Source organism: Cupressus sempervirens, chromosome 7 (genome assembly GCF_028749045.1).
Source record: "Cupressus sempervirens isolate cs-2001-9-10 chromosome 7, ASM2874904v1, whole genome shotgun sequence".
In the NCBI taxonomy this organism is placed as follows: domain Eukaryota; kingdom Viridiplantae; phylum Streptophyta; class Pinopsida; order Cupressales; family Cupressaceae; genus Cupressus; species Cupressus sempervirens.
Window position 1 is genome coordinate 758,696,132 of NC_143124.1, and position 18,223 is coordinate 758,714,354.

At 34.7% G+C, this 18,223-nt stretch overlaps 1 protein-coding gene across 2 annotated transcripts in view; it reads left to right on the plus strand.

The window, feature by feature from the left end:
• The first annotated feature begins 3,224 nt into the window (after positions 1-3,224).
• LOC149549494 (exocyst complex component EXO70B1-like) overlaps positions 3,225-18,223 on the plus strand; it is a 40,899-nt gene continuing 25,900 nt past the window's right edge. The window contains exons 1-2 of one of the 2 annotated variants that reach the window (XM_089792868.1): positions 3,292-3,650; positions 4,242-6,379. In XM_089792868.1, coding sequence (XP_089648994.1) covers positions 4,254-6,248 — 1,995 coding nt within the window. In that variant the 5' untranslated portion in view covers positions 3,292-3,650; positions 4,242-4,253 and the 3' untranslated portion in view covers positions 6,249-6,379. Of the gene's footprint in view, positions 3,651-4,241; positions 6,380-18,223 lie in introns of those variants that run through there. The other variant, XR_016354099.1, reaches the window with a different exon arrangement.

Here is an 18,223-nt window from a genome sequence, read left to right on the forward strand (position 1 = left end):
ATGGACATGAGAAGAATTTGTGGAGCATTTAAAATAAGAATATCACATTAAAGATACTTATGAACATAAATATATATGTAATGGAAGTTACTTTGACAGAAGAAGGACCAATTACTTCAAGAGTACACCAACATATGTCATTCTCTTGTTGTGAATCTTGGTATCAAAGACTCAAAAAAATATTGAGTTTTGAAGTATCAATGTGGTCTTCATAGATACATTTAGACCAAAATGGATTCCTTGAATATAGAAACTTTGTCTAGTGCTTTCAAATATGCTTAAAAATTTGAGGATAGGTTCAAAGAAAAAGGGAGGAAGGAGAATTCCATGAACAACAAATGAAAATAAACAACCAAGGAGTCATCTTCAAATTCACTAGCAAAGAAGACACGAGGTATGCCGAAAATAGGGAAAGAATCAAGTATGTGGTGTGAAGTCCATAAAAGTCCCTCTTATAACACTAAGGATTGCAGAATTATAAATATTTTAATGATGAAAGCCCATGCAGAAAATATTGAACCCAAGGTGACAAATTCTTACAAATAGTAAGAAGATGAACGAATCATTGAGGCTGACCCATATGCTACAATGGCCATAGCAAAGGTATTTGCCCAGGATGATGAAGTGAGATTATTCCATTCACAAATATGGGTAGGAGGAAAGGCTTTGTATTTTATTATTGATAGTGGTAGTCAAAAGAATTTGATATCTGTTGAGACTATAAAAAGATTGAATCTAAAGACAACATCATACCCATAACCATATTATGTGGGATAGGTGAGCCGAGAGCAAGATATTCAAGTAAACAAGCAATATCGTATTTCATATTTCATAAAACTACTCAAAATGGGGTGATTTGTGATGTATATCCTCTTAACATGTGTAATATTTTGTTAATGCAAATTTACATATATCAATGCCAAAAGCTTACATTAGAACATGGGGTATATGAGCCTATACCAAGATCTCCATTTCCTAACATGCTAATATATAGGAGGTAAGTATTAGAAAATGGTGAGATAAAAAGGAAGATACAAGAATTGATTGAGAAAGGACATATCCACCAAGTGCATCTCCTTTTGCTAGCCCAATTTTTCTTGCAAAGAAAAAGGATGGAGAATGGAGGCTTTGTTTTAATTATAGGTCATTGAATAATATCATGAAATATAGATATACAATACCTTAGATAGATGATTTCCTAGACTGGCTTAGAAGGGAATTTTTTTCCTCATTAAAATTGATTTGAAATATGGACACCATCAAGTACCAATTGATCCAACAAATGTATGAAATACTTCTTTTAAATCTAAGGAGGGACTATTCAAATGGTTGGTGCTACCTTTTGGCCTCACAAATGCTTTAGCTGCATTTATGAGGATGATGAAAGATGCACTTAGGAATTTACCGATTCTTTTATAGTTGTCTATCTAGATGACATTCTCATTTTCAACAAAACTTGGGAAGAACATCTGCAACATGTATTTTATTCCTTGCAAGGCCATGGAATCCATGTAAACAAGGAAAATGCTATTTTGGCATTTAGGGTATTAAATACTTGGATTATGTTATTGACAACGAGAATGTTTATGTTGATCCTGAAATGATACAAGTAATTAAAGACTGCTTTACTCCAAGGAATCTCACAAAGTTATGTAGCTTCTTGGGGTTGGTAAAATTTTATCACAAATTTGTGTTCGGGTTCTCACATTTATCTTAGCCTTTAAATCAACCACTACAAAGGGGAGTGCAAGAAAAAATCAAGTGGATAGGTGTTCAACAAAAAGCATCAAGGAGTTAAAACAAAGGTTATGTTATGCATGAGTGTTATCTTTTCCTAATTTACCATAATGTTTTAGAATATAAATTGATGCATCAGAATATGCCCCAAGAGCAGTCCTCACGCAACAGATGTATCTGGTTTCCTACCATAGTGATACTTTTTTCTGATATAGTGTGTAGGTATCCCACCTATGATAAATAATTATATGCTATTTTTCAAGCTTGCAAGCAATGGAAGCACTATATGTTGGGAAAGGAAACTATCACCACACATATCACAAAACTCTTCAATTTTTTCCAACACAAGGCAAACTGTAGAATGATAGGCACCAAAGATGGTCAACTTATCTTGAACAATTTCATCTCAACATTCACCATAAGAAAGGAAGCACTAATAGTGTAGCAGATTGTTTGAGCATGCCTCCAATTATAGGAATACACATGGTGTTAGAATCATGTGGCCATTAAATAGAAACTTGGGCTCACTTGTATGGATAAGATAATGAATTTTCTAATGCATATACTTAGCTTGTTGAAGGAAAACACACGAATGATTATTATTTTTAAGATGGAATGCTTTGTCACCTTTGCAAAATCTGTGTGCCTGAGGCTGAACATAAGAAATTGATATGGGAAGCTCACTAGAGTAAGGTTGTAGGTAATTTTGGAATAGATAAGACTACTGTTATACTTGAAAGGTATGTTTACTAGCCAAAAATGAAAAATGTTGTGATAGCATACATTCAAGCTTATACAACATGTGCCATAACAAAGCTTGCAAATCATAAGCTTGATTTATATTTACCACTTCCTATTCCAAAAAAACTTTGGTATTCAATTTCTATGGATTTTATGTCTGGTCTTCCTACCACTAGATATGACAATGTTTGTGTATATGTTGAAGTAGATACATTTTCAAAAATGACAATCATATTAATACATTACATACATTTAACACATCTTACACTATCACAAATAATCTTTTCTTATTTAAAAAAAATGATATGCTAACAATTGACATATAATATATTAAACTAAATTTTTATATTACTAGTCTAGATACCTTACATAAATCTATCTAAAGAAATGTTGAGAGATATCAATTATAAAATACTTAAAATTTAATTTACTACACCTAAAAATCATATTAGTATTTATTAAATTATTTGTAAAAGTATATTATGTTTATAATAAATATTAAATTTTTAACATATAAAAGATTGTCAAACTTGAGCTCCCTTCAATCATTGTAGAAAGCCTCTCGATATTAAAAATCAAAATTAAGTATATTACAAGACAAAACTTTTTAGATATTCAACTACACTACGTTATCACCAAACAAACATTTACATTCAAGTAATATTTAAGATAACAATATCATGCATAATGTATATAGGCTATCCCCTCACCAAGAATTCACTGATCATAAGCTTCCATCCCCTATAATGTATATATCCCCTCACCAAGAATCCAATAATTATAGGATTGCACCGCCTGATCCAAAATTTCAACTGCGTTGGTACTTTTAAGACACCATCTTCGTTTTACTCCCATCTTTCACATCAGACGCCTTGAAAGATACATTCAGTCAATTTTCGAATTTTTTATTCTAATCAGGATTGGACATTGAAGTATACTCACTTATATGAACGCCGTCTTCTTCCTCCGTTTCTCTCGCAATGTTTGGTTTCCGTTACTTCACATTTCATGCCGTGTCACCTCATTTTTAAATAATTTTGCTGTCAATGTTCAGTTGTTGATGCGGCTGCAAGGAAACTTCGGCCTTAGATTTCGGACTGACAACTTTGAAAGGGGAAACGATTTACAGCTGAGCATACATATAATGCAGATAGAATTGTAAATGTTCAAAGGTACACGTTGTTTGGTATTTAATCTATTTATGGATTCTCTGGTTTGGGTTGAAGTTCAAGTAGGATTTGTCTTCATTTTATGGTTTTTTCTCTCAAATCTGCTTAGGTTTGACCCGTTGTGCTGCCTGTCTATGATTGCTGAATTCTAGCTCAGTTCTGGATATGGATTACTATAGAAAGCCCATGTACTGAAAACGGGCGTGTTAATACTCTTAGTGAAACATTTTGCTGAGAACATTTTCTTCAATAATTGGGTGTGTTTGCCTGTATGTATTGATTATTGAAGTCTATAGGATCATTGAAACTGTTACACCCTGTGTGGGATATGCAGCGTGTAAGCATTAGTATAAGGGTAACCGAAATGAGGTATGTAGTGTGTCCGCATTAGCAGAAGGTAACCAGAATCTTGTATGGTGTCTATAGACATTAGCAGATAGGGAAACCGACATAGGTTATTCTGTGTGCAAGCATTAGCAGAATGGAAACCATAATGGGTTATGCGGTGTTTAAACTTGAGAAGGAAACTAGCATGGTGATTGTAGTGTATATCTATAAACATTAGTGAATAGAAAATTCAAGTATTGGGTATAGTGTGTAGGAAAAATGGCTTCCGATGATGGGGAAGAGAAAGTGATAGCCACCGCTCATCACATTGTCAAGACACTCTGCACTACAGATAGCATGACTGAAGACATGATTCATATTTTCTCCAAGTTTGATCATCGTTTCTCAAGCATGGGTGAGAATTTCTCAAGGAGAAATGCAGAGGCTTGCACCTCCGAAGGCCTGCAAGAAGTATTGAATTTGTTGGAAGACAGGATAATGAGATGGGACAGACCCAACGCCAAGTCTGACGAAGCGCAAATGATGATTTGGGGAGGTGAAGGAGGAGAATCCTTTTTGTATCTGGAGGCAGTAGATCGTGTGCAGAGGATTATAAAATCTCTGAGTATGGTCCCAGATGATGAGAAGGATTTTGTCTCATTGGATCGGGCACAAAACATCCTTCAGCAGGCCATGGCTCGTTTGGAGGAAGAGTTTAGGGTGCTTTTAGAGAAGTATAGCGAGTCAGTGGATCCTGACTGGCTTTTTGATCCCATTTCTCAGCCTTGTTTGAGTACCTCAATCAATGATGATAATGCTTCTCACACATCTGCTGAGGATGAAGGAGATGAAGATGTGCCTACTGCTCAGCCAGTAACTGATTTGAATTTCACTATCGATATGCTGCCTTTACAGGCTGTTCTTGATCTTAATGATATTGCTAAGCATATGGTGGATGCAGGGTATGTGGCAGAATGCTGTCAAGTTTATGGCAACATAAGAAGGGCATTTCTTGAAGAGAGTATTTTTAGACTGGGTTTTGATAAGCACATTATAGGAGAAGTAGACAAGATACAATGGGAAGATCTTGAGGTCAATATCTCAAGATGGATACAGGTTATGAAAGTAGCTGTACATGTATTTTTTAGGAGTGAGTCTAAACTTTGTGAGCGAGTTTTTGCTGGTCTACCTTCTGTTTCGGATTCTTGCTTTATAGAGCTTTCCAGAGGAGTGCTTCTTGAGCTTCTGAACTTTGCAGAAGCTGTTGCAGTCAGTTGCAGGTCTCCCGAGAAACTTTTTAAAATGTTGGACATGTATGAGACTTTGCGTGACCTTCTTCCTGAAATAATTGCTCTTTTTTCTGGTGAGGCTTGTTCTGAGATAAGATCAGAAGCATCTGCAGTTTGGTTGCAATTATCAGAAGCAGCATGGGGAATGTTTGTGGAATTTGAGAATGCTATCCAACGAGATTCTGCAAAAATTCCTGTACCTGGAGGTGCCTTGCATCCTCTTACACGTTATGTAATGAATTACATGAGGTTTACCTGTGATTATAAAGAGACTCTTGAGCAGATTCTGGGAGATGGCAGGGTTGAAGATCCTAGAATGTCCGATCGTTCTGCCAGACTTTCCCCTGATGATTGTAAGAACAGCAGGGATGAGTTATCACCATGGCCCATCCAAATCATTTGGATTATTGAACTTCTAGAAGACAATCTAGATGCAAAGTCTAAATTGTACAAGGATCCTTCTCTGAGTTGCTTGTTTTTGATGAACAATGGTCGGTACATTGTGCAAAAAGTAAAAGATTCAGAAATTGGTTGTTTAGTTGGTGATGATTGGGTGCGGAAGCATGCAACCAAAGTTCGACAATATCACAAAAATTACCAAAGAACTGCATGGGGTAAAGTCCTCTCTTGTTTAAAAGACGAGGGAATATATGTCAGCAGAAATTTTTATAGCAGTATTTCCAGGGCAGTGCTGAAAGAAAGGTTCAAAACTTTCAATGACTTATTTGAACAAATTCATAAAGTACAGTCTTCTTGGACTGTTACAGATGGTCAACTTAAAACTGAGTTACGTATCTCCATTGCTGAGATGGTAATTCCAGCTTATCGCTCTTTTTTAGGTAGATTCCGACAGTTCTTGGAAAATGGCAAACATTCAGAAAAGTATATGAAGTACACTCCAGAAGATTTGGAGATCTATATTAACAAATTATTTGAGGGGACCTCTGGTTCCATGGGTAGAAGCAAAGCTTTGGCACATCACTGATGTGTGTCTGCCATTGTTCAGTTATATGTGTTACTGTTAGTTAAGTTGTTTTGACTTTGGACCATTCAAAATATTTGTGACTGTTCTCCATTTCTACTAAATTGAGGTTGCAGGAAACACCGTCAAGATTATATATTGCTTCCATATGCAAGTCTTTGCAATCAAAATTAACAGAGAGTTCTACATTTCACTGAATCTTCATCACCCTAAGTAATTGAGTAGAGATACTTCTTTCTCTAAATACCTCCATGTTAAACTGTATAATACTTTAGGTTCCATTGTCAAGCTAGTAAATTTAGGAGATATAAAATAAATGTATTTCAACTTTCAAGTTTTAGACTAAACTGGCAAATTGATGTTACTGATGATGTAATGGGCTCTGAACAATGATAGATATCATTTTCGCAATTTATATCATGTTTGACAGCTAGGGTGCCAACTCAATACCAAAAGTTGAGTTTTTATGGAAATATTTGTTCAAGGGGCTATTGTAAAAGCATCAGTTATACATCTATTTAAGGAAGCCTAGAAGATGATATATATAACATCTTGATGTGAGTAGGCTACCTGCCAAGGTTGGCATGGAGGACTCTATTGTGCATCCAGTCTATATTCTCATATTATCCTCACCGGTAATATCTTTATTACATTTTGATTTTCTGTATTTGTTTTGGATTGGGCATATCAATGATTTCTTTTTTCCCCTGGCATTCCCAAGTATGGTAGGTTGCTCTACAAACATTATTGTTTTCCATTTTCATCAAAGTTTTTCTTGATTGAAAGTTCAGTATCTTGCAGATGAAATTCTAATAAGTTCATGGTGTTGCACTGGTTTTTCATTTCTCATCCTTTTCCCTTGTCATAGAAAATACTTGTTAAACATGTTTAGAGTACTGATTTATCATGGGAGGGCATGAAATGTGAAGGGATGACTTATTGACAAATCAGTTAACTTCTCTTTTAGTGTTCACCACCAGATGCTTATCTATTGATTAGATCTTTTACGGAAATGCCCATTGATGCTATGACTGCATGATATTGTCAAATTTATTCAGATTTCTATATTAATATCATGCCTGCATTTAAAACAATTCAATGCATTGAATGGTATGCTTTTTTAGAGTTATTGCTCAAAAACACTTGGATCCATATGTTTACTGTCTTTTTATGTTCTGGATCCTTGGAGACCCAGGGAATTGCACTCAAAATTGCAAAAACTTGTATGCATTATGATGCAGAAGTGATATATTCAATAAGGAATTTCTCTTTTGAGATGAATGGATATCTATCTTCCTCTATCTTTCAAACTACATACATTTGTGCAACTGCATATAATCATACAATGGTGTAGAAGGTAAAAAACATTCTAATAGAGAGAACGGATAAGTCTTCCTTGGGCAAGTTTTCATCTTTTGTTAGTTATGGATGAGTGGCATTATAAAACATCAGTGTAACCTATTACTTGAACCATATGTGGGCCTCTGTCCCACTGAGGACAATATCAGCGACATAATATGTAATTGGCAGTATTGAATATGAAGATATAAGCTCTGCAGTTTGAACCATAGTTGTCTAGGACCATGATGTAGCCTCTGGTGTATACAAAATGGGATTTGGTGTGCTCTTGAGATTGTGCTCTTTGTTCATGCTGCCAAATTCCCTTATGTCACAGAAATCATTGTTGCCATATCTGGTGGAGATTGCAATGCTCCTTCCCTAAGCACTTCAATACAGTGGACTTTTAATCCATTCAGTGGGTTCTCATAGGCTAATGAGTTAGGGTTAGGGAACTCTTGGTGACAAATTGTCCAGTGGGTTGGTTGTGCCGGTGTTTATTTGAGCTTTGGAGGTTATGATGTGCTTAACATCCTTCTCTGGAGTTTTTTTGGTTTTCTCCAATATTTAATATTTTTAGTCAGTTTCAGGCACTGACTGAGGCAATTGTCAGCATTTATTAGTTTTAGTATAGTCAGTGGATACAATATTTGGAAAGCAGCAGTCTCAGTCGTGTAGTCAGTCACTCAAATACTTCAGCAAATTGATTGAAGCAGTGTTACCCCAAGTTTCCAGGATAGAGACAGTAGACAGATTTCCGGGCAACTTTTTTTGCCAAGTTTGGGGACAACAAGAGGACAACTATATAAAATGTAGGGAAATTTTAAAATATCATATGACAATATGGATAAAACATGCTTTTTAAACATCATAGAACCTTAACATACAAGTTTAGAACGTTTCATTGTTTCAATATTCCATATGCATTCATAATTTGAATTCATGGTCAATATCATATATGTATGTGATCACAAAAAAAAAAAATTTAACATACAAATTGCATAAAGCTAAAGTGTTTCTATATAGTTTCATGTTCAATTTAAAAATCAAAATACAAAAAAAAACGCACTGCTGCTCCTATTCTGCTTCTGCCAACATTGCATCAAAATCAGAGTCATCCGCGTCATTGTCACTATCATTCTCCACTGCAAGTGCATCCTCATCTTATTGAACCCCAACCAATCCTGCTAGTGTCTCCTCATCAACCTAGGTCACATTTTCAGGCTCAATATACCACTTCAAAGATGGAGTTCGCCTATACTCTAGAGTCTGACGATCCTTAAGTTGAAGAGAAATATGTACAACCACTAGCTTCTTTGCTCATTTAGAGATAAAGTCTATTTCTCTTGAGGGAGTGTGGACTAAATGCATATGTAGATTAATTTCTATATGCAATAGTAGAATTAACAATTTGTCAAAGGAGAGAAGCAAGCACCTTCAACTGTGGTGTATCCCTCCCAAGCCATGTCCACCACCCAATAGGATCTTTCTGTTCTAATATGATCCTATCCAACCTCGCCTAAATATTGGGCTACAAAGATTTCTGAAGCCAAAGAACTGTGTACAAAGTATGGAGCCTGCTGCTTTAAAAAACATCTTATCAGTGGCTTGTGAGAACCCATCTAATGCCCCTGGATCATCACGTAGAGGCACCCTTCCATTCATTTCTACATACCTTTTGGACTTCAGAGCATAGGCTTCCATATGAAGCAGTGTATTCATTGTGTTCCACCCGTGTTACAATGGGCCTAATATGCTGCTCCTACAACCCTGAAGTAGGATCCTTGGCTGCATTGTGTTCTTTATCTTCCCCAACATACTAACAAATGCCTCATGTCTCTGGCTCTGTCCAACATTAGAAGAGTTTGTATTGGCATATCTGATGACATTTACGATGGGTGAGACAACAAAGTAAAGATATTTACAAAATACAAACAAATGGTTTGAAAGAATTAGAAATTTATAATCAGAATTAGAAATTTTAATTCAATATAAAAATCAGCAATTTAAAGACACATTATATTTTAAGTTTTAAATAAAATAACAACATTCCTCATTGTAGTCTACCAACTATTGTCAAGGATCTTTAGTTTGACCAATCTTGCTTCAAGAGAGACGGAATTAGACCATCGGGTCCACTTTGGATTCATCACAATCAGCTGTAGAGGTTCATGCACCTCAAGCATTCTCTCGTTCAAGATGTAGTAAGTGGAATACACACACACACACACACACATATATATATATATATTATATGTTATATATATATATATATATATATATATATATATATATATATATATACATATAATATATATATTATAGATGTATATATGTACATATACATATATGTCTATATGTATAATAGTATATACATATATATACAAACATATGTATATACATATATATACATATATACACACATACGTATATGCATATATACATATATATGCATATATACATATACATATACATATACATATACACACACACATATATACATATATATACATATACATATATGTATATACACGTGTATACACACACACACACACACACACACACACATATATATGTTTTAAATAATTGGAAAATCAAAATACATGTAACAATAATTTATATAATTTTAAAATGAAGTGATTCAAATTGGCATACCTAGTCTCAACTGGTTTGAGGGCCTTTGAGAAAAAACTAAAAAGAGCAAGTGAAGTGTGGTGGTTGCAAATGAACATTTGAACCTTTCTAGCTTTTGAAACCACTTGATTTGCCCAATCTACCTTTACCAATGTCCTTAACGCATTTTTTAATGCATGAACACAAGGGGTCCAAAAAAATGTGCTTGTAAGCACTCTCCACCATCAAACCAACTGTTTTGCACACAAGTGTTGAATTTGTGATCAGTTGTAGAATATTAGCGAGATTAATCTCCTCTATGGCATATCGCAAAATGTAGAATTGACTTTGCATCCTTATGCTTCATTGAACAATCTATGGCTTTCAAACAAGAAGAACCAACTTGAGATATGGCAATGATATTGATGAGTGGCCAATGTCTAACGTCAGTCCACCCATCCATGACAACAGAGCAGCCTATCCTAGTCCAAGTCCATCTCATATCCTCCAATAACACATTAAGCTTGGAGTACTCTTTGTTTAGGAGGGTAGTTCATAGCTTACTGATCACCAACGGGTGTGAATGAAAGACCCATAGAGACCCATAGAGTCTATATTAAAGTCCCCAACTCGCTGTGAGTTAGGCAAGTTTGGTGAGTTGGCAAGCTGGGTCAACCTAGTTGGGTTACACCAACTCACCAACTCGACTTGTAGAGTTTTAGGCAATGATTTGCCCAACTTGGCAAGTTAACATAACTTGCCTAACTCGCCAAGTCTAAGCATGCGTAACTTGGCCAAGCTTGAGCATATGCTTGGAAGATTACTCTACAATCAAAGGCTTGGCTCATGGGACATGATTTATACAAATCTAACATTTAAGTATAAGAATATTTCCTTTCTTATCTTTTAAGTTATATTTGTATAAATATTGTTAGGATATTTGAGAGAGGTTTCAGCTTCAAAGGAGCTAAATTGCAAAATCTAGATTTTGGGGTTTTAAAAAAATTCCAGACTCAGCCAAATTCCAAGATTCAACATGCCTTCAACACTCTAACCCCCCATAACCTATCTTGGCTTTCTAAGGCCAAATTGAAACTAGAACAAGGATTATTTAAAGGTTTTAAGTTTTTAACTCATTTTATCAAAAATCCCTCTAGTTTCAATTCCATATTCTTGATAGACCTAATTGCAATTTCCATTTTTACGTATATTATGGATTTATCATTTATGTTCCTTGTTTATGTATGTGATGAAAAATTAGCTTCTATTTGATGATGTTATAGTCTCTTTATGTCTTATTCAATAAAGGGTGCATGAAACAAGTTTTAAATTGTTACAAATATCTAAATTTTAAAGGTTTTTTCATTTTGCCAAGTCATGAGCCGAGTCAGCCTTGCCGAGTCCGAGTTTGGGAACTATGGGCTATATTATTCATCATTTGTTTGAAATAATAGAAACGAGCCACATGAAACAAGATAGCATTAGCAAAAAATAATTTAGCAATGGATAACTCTGTAACCTCCTGTGCTTGTGCATCAAACATACGTTAGTTGTTCCTCCCTTGTCACCACCACTCACCTTCCTCTTTCTCTTGTCTCAGTAGGACTAGTACCAATAGTGGATGGCATAGGCCTAGATGATTGTGCACTTCATAAACTAGGTGATGCATTGTCAAATTTTGATTCCCATTTCAGCCTCCTTGTGCAATCTATGACACTCTATTCTCTCCTTTTCAATTAAATGTCAACAAGTTATAACCCACGACATACAATACCCAAAATGTGAGACTTTACCCTTGTATAGATTTTTGTAAAGTCATTGTTAGAAACATGACAATCGCACATCCTAGGGCCTTCTATTTTTTTTCTTTTGATCCCTAGTGCAACGTATTGGCAAAGAGGCTTTTTACTTTTGAAAGGGCCCTTTGCATATTTGCTCATGATTGTTGAAAGGAACTCAAACAAATCAGGTTGTTGCTACCTATTACTAGCTTCAACACTATGAGTTTGACCACCCCACAATTCATCATCAATACTCATACTACTACCTTCTGTGAGGTTTTTGCACCATCACCCCATTGCAAATGGGAACCCCCTCTTTTTGCTCATAGTTGTTAGGTTTTGACAGTTGAGGTGACAGTTTAGTCTCAAAAGGTTAAGGAGTGGTCAAAAGATCAGGTTGTCGGGTTGCGAATAAAGATTGTAATGTTGAGTTTAAGGTTCCATTGGGACAAGTCACAATGGGTTTAGGAAAAAAAATGTGCATTAATATTTTGGCTAGTCAAATAGTCCAAAATACTATATTAAGGTGCATTTTATGCATAAAGGATTTAAGATCCTTCTAAAAATTGATTTCCCATACATAAATGCAAAAAATAGAGAATCATTTTTTCCTTATAAAAATGCATAAAATCCAGATTGAAATAGATTTTCCCCTCCCGAAGAGGTATTTGCGATGAAAAAGCTAATTGTTGGACCAATTTGTCTAGAGGGAGGTTGATTTTCGAATTTCCCCTAGACCCTATACTTAACACAAAGCAAAGAAGGGACTTGCTCCAAGAATTATAGATGGTCAAAGAAAGAAGCAAAGAGCTGATAAATAAAGTGCCCAACGAAAGGGAGCTTAAGTGTGAACCCAACAAGGAGGAAAAATATCAGAGGTAAACAAGGAAATTAGATTGCTGAAAGAAAATTCAAAATTTCCTTGGCTCCAAAGAAAGAACCAAAGGGTGAGTTGACAAGAAAGGAAAGTGTTTTCAGACTTCAAGTCTTAAATAATTCCTCTAGGGGTCTATTTTCACAAAAAAAGGAGAAATTACCACCCACCATGGGTCCAAAAGTCACATCAAAATAGATTGCAGGTTATTTGAAGGGTGAAAACAAGGTTCCAAGACCAATTCCAAGCAGCCAAGGGGCTGAGAATGCATTAATTTTCAGACCTAAGTCTGAAATTTTCCCAAAGGGGGCACTTTTTCTTCAGAAAAATTAGAGAAAATTTCCAAGTTGTTCAATCAAGCCAGATTTCAGACCATGTCCTCGAAAAATCAGAATTATGTCTCATGGAAAAAGGGCTTCGTTTCTCATGATTAATTCATAAGACACCCTTGCACTCTTATTGAAAATCATGGACAATGGTTAGAGTGCGTTTTTCATGAAGATTGGATGGACTTATCGTAACAAATGGATTTTCATAACAAAATAAAGGTGATCTAGAAAGAGTTTTCCACAACTAATTATTGAAACAAAATATCTTGAATTCCTTTTCATGAGACATTAATTGATTTTAGCTACTAACTATTAACTGAGTTAACAAAACCAAACTGAAATAACTGTAATAATGTACAACTGAAATAATTGTAATAATGATTAACTAAAATAACTGTAATAGCACTCAACTGAAATGATTGTAACAATGATCAACTGAAATAACTGTAATAATGATTAATTGAAATAACTATAATAACAATCAACTGAAATAATGATTTACTATCTTTCCTTGCATAAAAGTAAAGTAAACGCATAACATGAAATAGAAAGAAGAACATATGAGAAGTAACTGGCAAGTCTTTAATTGGTTGTGCAAGCCTCAACTTTTAGTAAGAAGAGAAGCATTGATGTAGGCTTAACCTCTCAACCTCAGACCATATTCATCCCCCCACAATCTATTGAATAGAAAGGCCCTCCCTACCCCAGAATCAGGCTTGGGACACTTTTAATCCAGCCACTTGAGCATTCCGGTGTTTAGAATGTCTGCACAGTTATGGACAAATATGTTTAAATAATTGGCACTATTGACATCCAGTGATTATAGATGGCAAACATGCCTTTAACGACCTTTGCCAAGGTTTTCGGATGGGTTCAATGACCCGATCACCACTGCTCAACTTGACAACAAGGGAACAAGTATGAACATGCATGAGCTATCAATTGATTTTCCTTTTAAAAATAATTTAGAATTGTTATGTCATGTCTGATTTTTATTTCCATGTTATTGCAGACTTCTATCTCACCTCTTCACCTCTTCTGGGACTATACAACCGGGTGAGTCCTAGGTGTTTGAATCTTAGAGCAATCAGCTTTGTCTGTTGATCCTCAACTTGATATAAGAATATTACATATTTTCAATATATCACATTTTTGTGACCTGAGAAATATAATCTTTGCAAAATAAATACCATTTGATTTTGATATTCAGCAGTAAAATAAAGATGTCAAATCATATCATGAACAATTGGTCTCGACTTATCATGAGAAGTTCTGACTTAAGGATGAACTTATCCAATGATATCAAACAAAGATGTTGTATGACATTTCAAGAATCTATAGCTTACTGCTGTAAATACAATGCAATGGTATCTGATTATATATATATATATATATATATATATATATATATATATATATATATATATATATATATATATATATATATATATATATCGATTGGATATGGTAAGTCAACCACATAACCTGTAAGTTCAAAAGTATTGGAGCCTTGGGTGGACGCAAATAATCAGTTCCGTCATAGAAATAACTTCAACGCAGATCTTAGTGTGATTACCAATCATGTCTTCAGCAAAAATATTCAATGAAATGGGCAAAACGGGGCAAGGAAATATGCAAAGGGATATTGGGTGGAATAATGCAGAGATATATCATGCATAATCATGCCCATGGTCTCTCATGACTTCATAATATAAAGAAGTATTCGAAAAACCTTTTGGCTTCCAAGAAGCCATAACTTAAAAAGAAAAGGACTTGGCTTCTTGAATGCCAATATGCCAAATGTGCATTTCGGTTTCTAGCAAGAATTTGAATAAATATGGAAAAAGATTTGAAGGTCATAAATCAAGGATAATTATAATATATTTATCTACTTGCACGTAGATGTACTTATGAGATGGCATCATATTATTTATTTTATCCAAGGTCATATCTATTATTAAGTATATCTAAATACATGCTTTATTTGGAAGATTATTTTATCTTCTTGTACATGTATTTAAATGTACATATTAGATAAAATCTTGTATAAAAATAATATTATGGTGTCACCTTTATTCCTATATTTATGCGCACGTACATAAATATATGTTATAATGATGTGGTGGAAAAGTCAATCAAAAATCATTTGAGGTACACATTATTTTTAATTAAAATGATTAATGTTTTAAATGTTTATTTAATAGCTCATGCGGGTCCATCGATTGTATCCTGATGTTCAAGTCGCTAGGTCCTTACCAAAACAATTAAAGGTCATACCTGTCAACTCGATAATTGGACTAAACTAGTATTCCATTCCGTTGATCCCGTTTAGCAATGCTTCTCCCCTTTATCTTCTTGTGCAATCACCTGTGCAACATTTTCCACAATAATAACAAGTTCCATGATAAATCCATAGTAATATTTAATGTAGATAAGAAATTTAATTATTAACCATAATTCCGAAATCAAGCAATTGCTAATCATCACATGACAAATAATGGATAATGACCATCATCATTAAACAATTAACATAATGAATACAATGGATATATTTAACTACCCTTTTCACATGATTATGAAAGCAAATCCATATAATTCAATGGCTATAAATAAATTTAAATTAGGTCAAAATTTGGGATGTAACATACCCTCCCCCTTAAGTTTTTCATCGTCCTCGATGAATGTCACAAGAAAACATAAAATTAATATCTATTCAGACCATTACATTAATGAAAAGAATTAAAACGTAAAAGTTCAGGCTCTAGCCCTGGAGAAAAGATGAGGATATTATTGGAAAATTTTGTGATAATCTTCCCAACTAGCATTATCCTCTACATATTGATCCCATTGGACCTTGCATTGAGTCACATCTTGATTTCGTAAGTGTAGCTTACGCACCTTGAGTATTTTGAGTGGTTCTATTTCCACCACCCTTGGTTCTCGTACTTGTAATAGGTTCCAATCAATTATATGATCATGATGAGTGATGTATTTCTTAAGGTATGACACATGGAAGACGTCATGCATCCTTGCAAGAGCTAGTGGTAGGGAAATTTTGTAGGCTACTGGGTTCATAATTTTTGATATTTCAAAGGGTCCCACATACCTTGAGGCCAACTTGGCATTCTTACCAAACTTGATGGTACTCTTTTGAGGTTTTCCTCTTAATAGCACCTTTTCTCCCACTAAGAATTCTTTAGGTGTTCTTTTTGCATCTGTATAACATTTCTGTCTATCATTGGCTTCTTTCAATCTTTGACGAATTTGGATTACCTGTTCTTCCATTTCCATAAGCATTTCGGGTCCAACAATAATTCTATCCTCCAATCGATTCTAGCTCATAGGGGTTCTACATTTGTGGCCATATTGAGCCTCAAAGGAGACCATTTTAATGGTGGATTGATAGGAATTGTTATAAACAAATTCTACCAAGGGTAAATACATTTCCTACTGGTATTGCCGATCCATACAATAAACTCTTAAAATATCTTCTAAAACCTGGTTTACTCTTTTTGTTTGACCATTAGTCTCGAGATGATAAGCTGAATTGATGTTTAGCTTAGTTCCTAATGCTGAAAATAACGTTTGCCAAAATCTGGAAGTTATCCTAGCATCTCTATCTGAGATAATTTTCTTTGGAACTCCATGTAATTTGAAAATCTCCTTTATGAATTTATGAGCAATTTCTGGTGCTCCATCGGTTAGATTTTCTGGTATAAAATGAGCAACTTTTGTCAATCTATCTACTACTACTAGAATGGTGTTCTGTCTATTCCGTTTCATAGGTAACCCTTGTACAAAATCCATGGAAATTATTTGCCATTTCCATTCTAGTATCTCATTTGGGTGCAAAAGGCCAGTTGGGTAATGATGTTTTGCTTTTATTCTTTGGCATTCTAGGCATCCTGCCACAAATTCTGTAATTTCTCTTTTCATTCCTTTCCAAAAATATAGAGGTTTTATATCAGACAACATTTTAGTCACTCCAAGGTGTCCTGAATATGGAGTTGAATGAGATTCTTCTAGAATCATTCTTCAAAGTTCAGTTTTGTTGGGTATATAAATCCTGTCATGATATCTTAACAATCCATCCTCTTCTATCCTAAATTTTGAATAATATAATTAATGTTAAACTCATAGTCCGCTAGAAATTCCAACCATCTCCTTTGTCTAGCATTAAGGTTGGGTTGGATAAAAATTCATTTTAGGCTGTAGTGGTCAGATCGAAGATCAAAATGTTTTCCAATCAAGTAATGCCTCCACATTTGGAGGGCATGTACTATAGTTGCTAATTCAAGATCATGAGGGGTGTAATTCTGCTCGTAATTCTTTAACTTCCTTGACTCATATGCAATTACCTGTTCATCCTGCATTAGTACTCTTCCAACTCCTAGCCTTGATGCATCTGTTATGACTACGGATTTTTTTTGTGGATCGGGTACTCTTAGTATGGGTGCAGTAGTTATCTTTTCTTTCAAACATTCAAAAGCTGATTGACATTTTTCAGTCCATACAAACTTCCTTCCCTTTCTCCGAAGTGATGTGGTCGGATAAGCTATCTTGGAAAAATTTCTTATAGACTTCCTATAGAACCGTAACAAACGGTTTTTCATATCGAAAACAAGATAGTTTAAATAAAGATTTCCCAACATTCATTGATAGATAATTGAAAATCCTATTCATATGACATTAACTATTTAACAGTCAATTGAAATAACCATTAATATATCAATGATCAATTGAAAATAACTAGATTAATGATCAATTATCCTTTCTACATATAAGAAGGTAAATGCTTAACAAGAAAAGGAGAAAATAACATACAAGAATCATCCAAAGGGTCTTTAGCTAGTTTTGCAAATCTCGACTTTGGTGAGGGGAGAAGCATTGTCATAGGCTTAACCTCTCAACTTTGGACCATACTTATCTCCACGCAATCTATTGAATTAGAAAGGTCCTCCCTACTTCGGGATCGGGCGTGGAATGTTCTTAGTCCAGCCACCTGAGCATCCTGGTGTTTAGAATGTCCGCACAGTTATGAAA